At 46.5% G+C, this 13,470-nt stretch overlaps 1 protein-coding gene across 1 annotated transcript in view; it reads left to right on the top strand.

Moving 5' to 3' along the window:
- The first annotated feature begins 443 nt into the window (after positions 1-443).
- Positions 444-13,470, top strand: part of LOC139055883 (uncharacterized) — a 30,073-nt gene continuing 17,046 nt past the window's right edge. Inside the window, exons 1-2 of the mRNA XM_070533492.1 lie at positions 444-652; positions 6,444-6,900. Coding sequence (XP_070389593.1) covers positions 444-652; positions 6,444-6,900 — 666 coding nt within the window. The remainder of the gene's footprint in view (positions 653-6,443; positions 6,901-13,470) is intronic.

Below are 13,470 nucleotides of genomic sequence, written 5' to 3'. Positions count from 1 at the left end.
TCATGCTCCGCTCGCCAATTTGAGAGTACAACAAAAAAGAAGCATACCACTGGATCAGGCGAAGCGACGGCGAATCGGCTGACACCAAGATTCGAGGTGGGGCTCGTATTTTCACAATTTTACGGAACCTTTTCTGCTCCTTGACGCCGACTTGAGCTTAGCGGAGCTAAGCTTAGTAAGGAGTAGGGCCTCTGTTACCCCTAGTAAGCCCACCTGCCCGCAGGTATGGCGGATTCAAACATGGAAGATGAAGATTTCGCTGAAAATGAAGGAAACAATGCTCAGGACGACTTCGGCTGCAAGTAGTGGCTGGCCGAAGATCACGAGCTAGCACAAAGGCTGTGGATGAGGAGAGCACATTGCCCCGTAATCAGCGAGAGCATGACATCAAGAAAACCGCCGTCGGTGGAATGGTTAAGAATCGGGTTATCAAAGCTTCGAGGATGCCTCAGCTGCCTGAGGAGCACAGAAAGATCATTATACGGCCTCGAGGAGGGCTCAATTTGAACAAGGTGAGCACCACCACGACTGGTTCGGCATTCATCGAGGCGTCCCGCCTAACGGAAGAGGAGGCCCGTGAAGATGTTGTCTGCCCAAATTTCACTCAAAATATCCTCGTAGTCAGCACACCTAAGCCCGAACACGCTGCGAAGTACGTTAGAATCAAGTCTTTCAAGATTATGGAAGCAGAATACTAGGTTAATGCATACAAAGCGGCACCACATGCCACATGAAAAGGCGTCATCCGAAGAGTTTACATCAGAGACTCGCAAGCTATGATAACAAGAAATATCGTGCATGACTTCAACCCGCTTGCGCTGGCGGCTAAGCGCATCAAGACGTCGAGATCGGTCATTGTACTTTTCGATGACTCAATGTGCCCAATTTTGTCAGGTATGGATCCACACTAGTAAGATGCTACCTATACAGGAAGCAGTTCGACGTCTACTTCACCTGCGGTAGGGTCGGGCAACGCTCTGATGTGTGTCCAACACCTGACTTTGTTCAGTGCAGGGGATGTGGAACTCGCAACCCAGGAGATGAACATGCGTGTGTACCTAGGTGTAAATTTTGTGAAGGTGATCACCCTACAGGCGACAAGTTTTGTAAGCAAAGATTTCATGTCCCTTACGTCATACGACTACGTCGAAGAGAGCGCAACAGGACTCGGTCGTCAACAAGAGCGCAGTCGAAGGCGCAACATCTGGCGCCCAACCATCACCCCGAGGACAGGGAGCACTCACGCTCCAGGAGTAGCACCAGATCCAGGCATCGTTCATTATCCAGCGAGAGAAGGCGCTCCAAGTCAAGGGAAGCGCAGGTGCGCCTCGTGCAAAGGGACTCAATACTTGGCGAGAAGACGACGCCAGGAACCACCTGGGCTGGCAAAGTCAAAGGTATGACGAGGGTTGCTGGGGGCGCCTCGGCGGCTGTGGGTGATGACAATGATGCCAGAATAGAGCAATTATTTAAAGAAGTAACATCTTTAAGAGAAGCTAATGAAGAATTGACCAGGCAGGTAGTAGAGCTTCGTAAAAAAGAGCAGTCGAGCCCTGCTAGAGTAGAGAGAGATAGACCTGTAAGCAAAAGCAATGATCCAGAGGAATCCAGCTCCCCTGCCCCTAAAAAGAGAGCGGTGAGTTCCGAGGATGATTCAGTCTTCTCAGCCCTCAGTGAAATAAAAGAGGCAATTAAAGCGATAAGAGAGACAGTGGAAACGACCAACTTTAAAGTGGATAAATTGGGGAAATGGAGGCTAACGGCGGAAAAAAGACTTAGGAAAATGGAGGCCCGAGGGGATGACGATGATGAGTATCTGCCATTGGAGGCGGAAAGTATAAAGTCCATTCCTGGATTGTCGGGGTCCATCACAAAGAGGAAAATAGCGGGTAATAGAAAGGCAGCCTCTCCTAATAACAATGGACAATAATCATGGATTTAACGTGTGGCAATGGAATTGTCGTGGGTTCCAACACAAGAATGCAGTACTGCAACAGGTGATCAGGTCTTCTGACGCCAGGCCAAAGGTAATTATGCTGCAGGACACCTTAGCCGACGAAATTATGCTTACTGGGTACAAAGTTATATGTAGAGACAAAAACATGGGGAGGGGGTTGGCGACTCTCATTGACAAAAGGTTGCCATACATTGAGCATGATATTCACGTTAGACATTCCAGGTTTGAATTTATTCTAGTTGAGGTAATACTTAAAAGGTACAGAGGTAAGACGCAAAGCATTTTCTGCTTGAATATTTACAGCAGTCCTAACGACATGAGACAGAGGTTTAGAGAACTCTTCAACAAGGTACTTTCGGTTGCCAAAAACTCCCCGCTCAATATTGGAGGGGACTTTAATGCTCTCTATCACAAATGGGGATACACTTGGAACACAAAGAAGGGAGAGGCGCTATGAAGTCTTGCCATGGATCTAGGGTTATGCTTGATTACCGATCCGGCGTATCCCACCCATTGTGGCACGTCCACAGGCGGGGACTCCACACCAGATCTTACTTTTGTAAACAATTCGAGAGGAGCCAATTGGGAAAATTCAAACTTGGATCTCAGCAGCGATCATTACATCATACACACAACCATACGCATACCAAGACAGGAAACTAGCATCTTCAAATTCACTGATTGGGATCAGTTCAGAAAAATCAGGGCGAACAGAAGGAAAGTGGGGCCTCTAGATGCCGAGCAGGAGCCCCTTCAGACATGGGTCATCCAGCTCACAGAGACCGTCAAAGAGGCCACTAAAGAAATCAGGACAGAGGAAATTATTGAAGCTTTGGACAGCAGGTCGGTGCATCTGAATGAGGCCAAACAGGCTATATTAAAGAGATGGAAAACGCAGAGACTGAACAAAAGGCTAAGGAAAAAATAGCGCAAATAAAAAGAAATTGATGATCATTCGAAGACCCTCGTGAAGCAACAGTGGGATGAGATCTGTAATTCGGCTGGTGGTAGACTCAAATATGGCGGTAGCTGGAACCTCCTCAAGCACTTGCTCAACGAGAATGAAACAAGGACAGCAAGAGAACAACTATAGCTAAGTTGGTTCATCAGGAAAGCCAAGATAAAACAGACAGGGATATCATGGATAGTCTCGCAGCCAAATATCTCCCCCACATAAACAACCTAAGAAGGAGACGAGAGCCCCGAATATACGGGAGGCATATGTGAAGAACTTGACCGGGACTTCACTGAGAGTGAAGTGAGGGCTGCTCTTCACAGTCGTAATGGTAGATCGGCGGCTGGTCCTAACGGAATAACTAACAAGATATTAAGAAATCTAGATGATCAATCAATTTCTTATCTAACTGAACACTTCAATGAATGTTGGAGAAAGGGGGTATACTCACAGGAATGGAGGGTGGCCAATACTATCCTCATACCAAAGCCAGGCAAACAACTCACTCTGGACAACCTCCGTCCTATTTCCTTAACGTCATGTCTAGGCAAAGCTATGGAGCATGTCATCCTAAATCGACTCACGAAATACGTTGAGCACAACGACATCCTCCCATACAACTTGATCGGCTTTCGTCCCGGGCTGTCAACTCAAGATGCAATGCTGCTGATCAAACACCAACTTATACAGGCCAGCCCAGCGCATACGAAAGCTCTTTTGGGGATTGGATGTGGAAAAAGCTTTTGATCGTATAAAACATAAGGCAATACTTGACGTTCTCTCGGAGATGGGTTTAGGGAAGAGACTTTTTAACATGACTAAGGACTTTCTTAGAAATAGAACTGCACAACTGATGCTGGGTAAGCTTAAATCAGAAGCTAAGAATTTGGGAAATAGGGGCACTCCAAAAGGGGCTGTGCTCTCACCCATGCTATTCAATTTCACAACGTCCAAGGTTGCAAGAAATCTGGAGAAAATTGAGTGTATATATTCTGTGATATATGCCGACGACATAACCATATGGAGTGCCAAGGGTAATGTAGGACAGACAGAGACCACATCACAGGAAAGTTTATATGTTGTAGAAAACACACTGAAAGACATGGGGTTGAAATGCTCGGCCGCCAAATCAGAACTCTTAGTCATTAAACATCGCAGAGAAGGCAGTAAACCAAGAGGTTACATTCCGAACGATGAGCCAAGAGTGTGCTTATACACTCATGAAGGATCCGCAATCAGGCTAGTTGAAGAAATCAAGGTTCTTGGGTATCACATAGACGGAAACAATGCTAACTATAGAACAATGCAACATATCTCGAATAAAACAGATGAAGTCATTAGGTTAATAAGGAGAATTACCAATAAACACAGAGGCTTAGGAGAAGACAGCGCTTTGAGGCTAATACACGCCTTTGCTCTCTGTCACTTAACTTATGTGGCTGGATTATTCAAATGGAAGCAGGCAGAACTTAACAAACTTACTGTGATGCTCAGGAAGCTCGGTAAAGTAGCCCTAGGGCTACCCAGTAACACTGCAATCGACAAACTCATGAGTCTAGGGCTGCACAACACAACGGAAGAAATCACGGAGGCCCAACAGCTAGCGCTACCCGAAATATTGACTAAGTCACGAGCTGGCAGGGACATATTACAGGCAATAGGTGCAGAATTGAATACATCAGAGAACCCAATAGAGGCTGAAGTAGAATTATGGACTGAAGTTAGGAACAAGATCAGAACCAACCCTCTCCCCAGAAACATGCATTCAGAATATAATGTCGAAAGGAGAAAGGCAAGAGTTAAAGCACTCTTGCAGGAAATGGAGCAGGAGAACCAATTGGCAGCTATAGTTGATGCTGCCTGGGTGAAAGGTAAAGAAGCATATACGGCCATTGTATCAAATTATCAAAGGAAGGTGCAAGACGCTCTCACTATTTTTACCAAGGACCCCATGGTGGCGGAACAAGCGTCAATTGCTCTAACCATCAGGAGTAATAAGTGGGCCTGCATTTACAGTGACTCGAAATCCGCTGTAAAGTGTTTTGATAAAAGCTACGTAGCTGGAGTTGCAGATAAACTTTTTGAAAACGTTGGGACTATGAAAACTGAAATCCGATGGTTTACTGCGCATATGGGGAAAATGGACGAGACTCGGGTAAACCTCAATGAGGTTGCTCATGACTTGGCACGAGGACTTGCTAACCGTGACAGTCACAACCGAGCCGTGCACCATCAAGCCAGGGAATCTAGAGATCATTTAATAACATACAATGACGTTACCAAACATTACTATTTAGGACGCAGGCAATTCCCATTGCCACATTCAAAACTCAACAGGGCTCAGGCAGTCTCACTACGCTTATTGCAAACGGGTACATATCCCACACCGTATGGCATTAATAAAATATATCCAGAGAGGGAGATCAAGATGGACTGCAATGACTGTAATGTCATCATTAGAATCAGACATATGCTGGCGGGGTATCCCGCGACTCTCCCCAACTTCGTTGAAGAACGGACACAGTGGGAGAAAAGGATTCAAAGCCCATTGTTTCAAGACCAACTAAGGGCAGTCCAGAGGGCCCATGATGTCGCTGAAAGGCTTGGCCTGACACTGCCAACGTGGGAGTGGCCCGCCCTGGCTTAAGAAGTCGAGCCACCGGACCTCATTAGAATAAAAGTTTTCACACACACACACCGAGTGCATCCGCTCTACTGGGTTAGATTGCGCGTGATGGATGGAACTGTGCACTACTTTAGTGCCGCATCTTTCCAAAGAAGTAGAAGTTAGGCAGCTGGGGAAGACGCTGCCATTGTCGCACTGAATCTCTGAAGGGAACCCGACGCGTGCCAACATTGAGAGCAGAGCGTCTACGACCTGGGAGAAATATAGCTCCTTAAGAAGTACTGCCTCGGGGAACTTGGCCGCGACACACAGGGTGGTCAGAACATACCTACAGCCGTTCGTTGATTCTGACAAAGGGCCTACAATATCGATTAATAGTCGCCGAAAAGGTTCGAATATGACTGGCACCAACTTCATCGGTGCCTTCCACTTGTCAGTGGACTTGCCGACTCCGGCAGGTGTCGCAAGAGCGCACGAATTGTTCGACATCCTTCCAACAATACGGGTAATAAAACTCCTGAGCCATTCTAGCCTTGGTCTTTTTTAAGCCAAGGTGCCCTGCCCACGCATTTTCGTGAGTGAGTTCCAGTAACTGTCAGCGATATTTTCGAGGAATCATACGCTGCTCATATATGCGACCCTGTTTATTCGTGTAGCAGCGGTACAATAAGCCAGATTCCTCGTAAAATGAAACGCTCTTTTTTTCCACTCCCACTTTGACGCTCTTCATCAGATCGGCTATTGAACAGTCTTCATGTTGCTCGCGAATCAGTCACCCTTTCAACTGCAGCCAGCTCCTGCCAGCTGGCGGAAACCGGAGCGACTGTGGAGCCCGCGTCACCTAACTGCGGCGTCGTGTCCATATCGTGGCTAGCACTGCACGTGTCACTCCCATTCACTTCCAGGACACGCTCGCCCAGGCCAGCCTCCGAGCTTTGCCTCTCCTGTGCCTGCTCACCACTCAAGTCCAGTGGGCATGGGAACAACGCTACAATGCGGCTGACAAATATCTTCCGCTTCTGCCTGTTTCAGCTCGTGACAGCATCCAGCCCAAGCCCCGCTGCGGCGCCTTATCGATGCTGCAATGGCGCTTTGCCACACGTGTTGCAGACTGAAAATCCAGCGCCAAGTGACGCATCCTCCGCCGACCCACGAGTTGCCACGCCAGCGCCAGTTCCTGTGACTCTCCCTGGATGGTCTACTGCATCATCATCGACATCAACGTCCCCGCTCTACTTGGCACCGTCCGCACTACTGGCACCGGCACTACTGAACTACTGGCACCGTCCGCAGCAGTTCAGTGGGCATGGGAACAACGCTACAATGCGGCTGACAAATATATTCCGCCTCTGCCTGTTTCAGGTTTGTTACACATATTCTAAACGCTTAGATAACGCGTTCCTTGTCGTGTTCCCAAGCCCAGAGCTGCTTTTGAACCATCTGCATGAGTGTTTCTGCGTGATGAAAATGTTGCTGTCCGGGGATGTCGAGCTGAATCCCGGGCCGAATTCTTAAAAATCCGCGAAAGCTTCAAGTGATGACAGTCCAGTTTTAACGCTGCTTCCTGATCTTCGGGACCGTTCCGCCAACATAGAACAAGGACAGGCGCGCATAATTGATTCCCTGAAAAGCCTTAGAGCAAATCAGAAGGAACTGAGTAAAAACATTACAGAAATCTCAGCCCGCCTTAACGCTGTTGAAAATAAATTACAGTTGCTCGACGCAGTTCGGGAGGACATGACCACAGTGAGGGAAAATGCTGAAAGAGCACTAGCTCAAAATGAGGTGCTAAAAATCCGTTTAAATGACCTTGAGGATAGGTCTCGCAGAAACAATATTGTGTTTTATAATGTTCCACAGGGACCCAATGAAACATGGGCAGAATCCGATGAAAAAATAAGAGGTATTGTTCAAAAGAACGGGACATTGAACGCGCGCACAGGATCGGTAAGGCTGTAACGGGGAAAACGCGACCAATAATTGTGAACTTCACGCACTACGAAATTATAGAACAGGTCATGGGCGCAAAAAGCAAGCTAAAAGAGTCCGATTTCTCGATTAATGAAGATTTTGCCCCGGACACCAGGCATGCACAGAAAAAGCTCGCTGAATTCGCAAAGCAAACTGAGCCCGTTGAACCGTTTAGTCTTCGTTTTAACAAGCTTTTTCTGAAGAAAAAATGCTATACCTACTGACCTATAACTGCTAGCGTTCAAGAAAAAGATGAAAACGTGTTGTAACTAACTCTGGTCCTTTGTCTCCTAGATAGCTCAACGAACATGAGCACCGACCTGCGCAGGCACCACATAACGTCTCAGTTCTTTTTACTAATATACGCAGTGTCATTGGCAATCGTGATAGTTTATCTTGCACGGCCGATACTACAGCAGCTGACATAATTGTACTAACAGAAACTTGGCTCAATGAAACTGTGCATAATAATGAAATATTTTCAACGGAAACGTGTTACCGTGTATTTCGCTGTGACCGTTCTTTTGGTCGCGGCGGTGGTGTATTAATCGCTGCGTCCGACAATCTAGAATGCTTTGAAGTTAGTCTTGATACTACACTGGAGTTCAAATGTGTACAAGTAACAATTAACAATAAAGCTCCATTATTTTGTCCATGCTACCGCACACCATCTACGCCCGTCGGCTTTACTAACGACCTTCATGATATTCTGAACATAATTAAAACAAAGTTTCCTTATCGTCCTATTATTATTTTCGGTGATTTCCACTTCCCGAACATTAACTGGTCTAGCCCTGCAGTGGACGGTGACGGATCTTCCGAGTCGGCAGGTTTTTCATCGCTCTGCTCCTTCTTCTCGCTAACACAAATCGTTACCCAGCCGACAAGGACGACTGCTACCAGTTCTAACGTATTAGACATTTTGCTAACGAGCGCCCCAGATTTTGTTTCCGAGGTAAAATACTTGCCAGGATTAAGTGGTCATTGTTTACTGCACATCACGTTGAATTTACCGTCGAATAAAACCCCAAATAAAAGGAAAACCATTTACAATTATGCTAAAGCAAATTTTTGTTCAATTAATGATGGCCTCCCGTTTTTTCTCGACGATTTTGTCCTGGCATTTGCCGAACGATCTGTTAACGACAACTGGTGCATGTTAAAAAGAACTGCATGAATTAATCGAATTGCACGTCCCTCGTAAAATCATCACGACTAATCGTAGGTCTCCATAGTTCACTCGTTCCTTAAAACGCGTCGGGAACAGAAAAAGGTGGTTATATGTCAGGGCAAAGTCGTCCAGAAAATCGGAGCATTGGTCAGCTCTAAGAGCCGCAATTGGCACTTACAAAAAATGTTTAATAGGTGCTAAACAACATTTCTTTAATGTCACACTTGTTATCACTAAAGTTAGCAATTTTTTCCTGATATCCACTGCCATCATTTCTTTTAACTGATACTAAAAAATTCTGGAACGTTGTTAATGGGTCACATCAGCCATCAATCTCTCTCCTGGATTCTCAATCAAATCCCATCCCTAACAGTGATAGTGCTAATGTACTTAACGAGACTTTTGCTAATGCATTTTCTGTCCCTTTTAGCGCATCACCACCAGACCATACTCCCGATATCATATTTCCTATGGATCCCATTCGTTTAACTTTGAAGGCATTATAAGTATCATAGATCGTTTCAAGTTATCCTGTTCATATGGTCCCGATAATATCAGCACTAAAATCCTGAAAAACACTAAAGTATATTCTTCTGTCATACTATCGAAAATATTTGAGCAATCCCTTCAAACTTGTGACCTCCCAGACTGGAAATTGGCTAAGGTGGTTCCACTGCATAAATCAGACGACAAGCACCTCTCACTCAACTATCGGCCAGTATCACAAACCAGCATTCCTTGCAAGATAATGGAACATGTCATCTTGTCATCCCTAGCAAACTTTCTTGAATCATCATCTTTTTTTACTCATGCACAGCATGGTTTCAGAAAGCACTTTTCTTGTGAAGCACAGCTAATAAATTTTACAAATGGTATTAACTTCACATGACCGGGGTTGTTGGAGAAGTATGGGAGAGGCCTTTGCCCTGCAGTGGGCGTAACCAGGCTGATGATGATAATGATGATGATGATGATTAACTTCACACTTGATCGTGGCAGTGAGGTTGACTGCATCTATTCAGATTCTTCCAAAGCATTCGACAAAGTCTCTCACAGCTTGCTTCTTCACAAACTAAGTAAACTTAACGTCGACCAAAATGTACTACGTTGGATTGAATGCTTTTTGTCTAACAGGTTCCAGTGCGTGCATGCTAACGGCATTAACTCATCACCGGTATCTATGACCTCAGGCGTCCCACAAGGTTCTGTTATCGGTCCCTTGCTCTTTCTGGTATATAATTATGACTTGCCTAACAACGTAACATCCACAGTGCGACTTTTTGCAGATGACTGTGTAGTTTGCCGGGAAATAAAAAATACTAATGACACCGTACTACTCCAGGAAGACTTAGCTACTATATCTAACTGGTGTTCACAATGGAAGATGACACTTAACGATACTAAATGCAAAGTAATGTGTTTTCCGCGTCGCTTCCATCCGTGCCCCGCTCCCTACACTATTTGTTCTTCCCTGCTAACACCGGTAACATCTTACAAATACCTCGGTGTCATTATAACGTCAAACCTAGCTTGGAAGGCACATATCATTTCTATCATCGCGTCCGCTAACCGCATGCTTGGATATCTGAAACAGAATTTTTCCTTAGCCCCGACACCTGTTAAACTTCTTCTGTACAAATCACGTGTCTGCTCGACATTAGAATATGCTAACTCAGTATGGGACCCTTTCACTAACTCTCTTATCGACGCCCTCGAAGCCGTACAGAACAGAGCAGCCCGTTTCATCTTTCGTAACTATGATCTTTTGTCCAGCGCCATAGAAATTAAAAACGCATTGTCACTAACCCCTCTCTCAACGCGCAGAAAAATATCACACCTGTGTCTGTTTTTTAAAATTTACCACATGAATTCCACCCTTAAAGATACAGTACTCCCGCCGCCAACATATGTTTCATCCCGCTTAGATCATCCAAGCAAAGTGGGTGTTTCACAGTGCCGTACAACATCCTGCAGGAATTCTTTCATTCCAAAAACATCGTTGGACTGGAACCAGCTACCATGGGATATTGCACTTTCGAAAGCTTTTGATGAATTTAAGAAGAAATTATCGCCACATTATTGCTTGCCATAACTTTGGTTCCCTTTCCATTTTCTTCGTTATCATGCGCATCCTTCTGTATTTTCCCCCCAGATTTGCTGTGTTCATGTTTGTGCTAATGGTGGCGTTTTGCAATTTGCAATTTTTCTGTGCGTGGTCTAGCGTTTCTTGCTAATTGTATAATTTTGAACTCACTTCATGTCCCGGGTTGTGAATTATGTATTTGTTCCGGTATATATGTATGTTTTATATATATGCGTTGTCTCCTTTTGTACAAATTTATTGAAATGTGCGTACCACTCCCCTCTATAATGCCCTGTGGGCCATGAGGGTATCTGAAATAAATAAAAAAATAAGAAGTTAATTTGATCTGTCCGTGTGCCGCAACTCTGTTCGCTCACCGACGCAATGTCAAGTTCCTTCGACAGCTGGCGCGCTTTGGATCGCCTGAGGGACATGTACGCCAAGTCGGCAAAGAATGATTGGCCCTGATCCTTCAGCACCTGCTCCGAGCTATTTGAGAAGAGGCAGGGAAAGTGCACCGGGAGGGTGGCCGACACAGCGGCTTCTGTGTTATGTTTCCCAAACTCTCCTTCAATGATAACCGTTGCGATCGGTAAACAGACACTCTCCTCCTCGGCCACTTGCCGTGTCCAAGCGCATTCTCCCGTAAAATCCCTCGCGGAGGCGAAAGACGGGTGGACAACGTCCATAGTTGGTGCAAAGTCCCAAAGTGCTGAGCTCTTCTTGCCGTTTACCTTAATTTCCTGCATATATGGCTCCGATAGTCGTACGTTTTTGTTTCCTGTATTGTTCCAAAAGCAATTTTCTCTGGGCAGTTCGCAGCGATGTGCCCTTGCTTTTTGTAATTGTAGGAAGTTAACGGCTTCCGTTTTTCAAAAGAACGCTTCGTATCGTTTCGCTGCTTGGGACCATCGTTAACATTCTGAGATGCATTCTGTCCTTCCCTTACAGTTTCTTTGGTAAGGTACTCGTCTTTCCGAAACTCGCGACGCGTGATTTGCTTCCGTACGTCGGGCTTCCCGGAAAACCCATCTCTCCTATCTGCTTTTTCTACGCGCACTGCCTTGCTGTGCAAGCTACGGCGGGTGTAATACTCTTCCGCTAACCCTGCTGCCTTGTTTAGCTTAACCTCCTTTAGTCTATCTTGCAGCCAGAGCCTGACATCCTCGTCAGTGCAACGGTAGAACTGCTCCAACGCGATGCATTCGACGATTTTATCGCAGTCGTCGTAAACCTCTTCGCCCTTCAACCGTTCCACCAGGTCGGCTTTTAAACGAAACGCAAAGTCAACATTCGACTCCCTTCCCTTTTTTGCATACCGGAACCTCTGCCGGAAAGCCTCGGGTGACAATTTGTACTTACGCAGTAGCGCTTCCCTCACATCACTGTAGCTCTCAAACGCCTCTTTCGATAAGCAAGTTATTACGTCCGATGCCTCCCCAGGAAGCAAGACTAACAGATTCTGTGCCCAGAGGGATCGCTCAATGTCATTCCGTTCGCACACGTGCTCAGATTTCACGAGGTATTTGGCCATATCCTCTCCGACGACAAAGGGTGGAAGTTGATCGCCTATTCTTGGACCGTTAGAAGTGAGACTAGGCGCTGGCGAGCTATTTCGGGTCTCCAACTCTGTCATTTTAAGCTCATGCTCGCGACGTTCCTTCAATTTCCTTTCCTCCTCGCAACGTTCCTTCTCCCTCTTTTCCTCCTCGCGACGTTCCTTTTCTGCCTGCCGCTCCCGACGTTCATTGATATCCACCCAGGCCTCTTCGGCTTCCTCAGCGGTTTACGTCCCCAGTCGTCATGACCTCAAGGATCGCATTCTTTCTTTTTCTTGAGCCCAACTCAATGCCCAACTCCTCACAAATTTGGAGAAGTTCTTTGACCTTGTACTTCTCGATCGTTCACACTGTCCTCCTGCTGTTTACCCTTTTAGAATATACCTGCCGTACGCTACTATAACGCTACTAGTAAGACATCCGCAAGTATTTCACACACTGTCCTGTTTACCCCCTCAGTATCCCCTGGTTTTCAAAACACTCTCACTAGGCTTGAAACATACAAGGCTAACACAATGCAACATCAAATCCTTCGCTAAGCTACTACAACCTGTGTTAGAGAAAGTCTGGTGTGTGAGGTAAACTTCAGGAGCTCACCGCGCCGAGGTAGCCGATGCCGGTCAATCCCATAGCTGCCATCCACTGTTGCGACGTTGAGGTGGTCCCGTAGCGCTCGTCACCCGTTTCGTGACAGAGCGTTGCCAGCTCTCTAGTCAGTAGCGAAGACTCCGAGTCAGGCGTCGGTGTGATAACAAAAGGGACTTTATGCAGGTCATTATACAGGACAAGATCGGATCGGCACGGGCGCCGAGAGCTAACAGCAAACGCGACTGTTCCCGCACGGCGACGTCCGGCGAGACTCCAACGCGTAACACATCTCACTCCACTCGAGAGCAGCACTCGGCTCACGGTGGTTCGGTGGATCCGGTTCTCAAGGCGGCGGCGTTGGGGCTTATAAAGCCCCGAGAAACGATTGTCACTCAAACGGCACAATACAAAGCCAGCACTCGACGGTCGTCCGAGAGGTCCAACCAGCGACCGCGCTGGCCACCCGCTTCAAGTTTGCCGCGCGCGGTGACCTCCAGGGGAAAGGAAATACGGCGCCGGGCTGTCTAGCATATTGTTGCATGTTTGGACATGTCGCTTGC

The sequence above is a fragment of the Dermacentor albipictus genome, chromosome 1, assembly GCF_038994185.2.
Source record: "Dermacentor albipictus isolate Rhodes 1998 colony chromosome 1, USDA_Dalb.pri_finalv2, whole genome shotgun sequence".
NCBI lineage: Eukaryota > Metazoa > Arthropoda > Arachnida > Ixodida > Ixodidae > Dermacentor > Dermacentor albipictus.
This window is presented reverse-complemented; position numbering and strand designations above follow the sequence as displayed.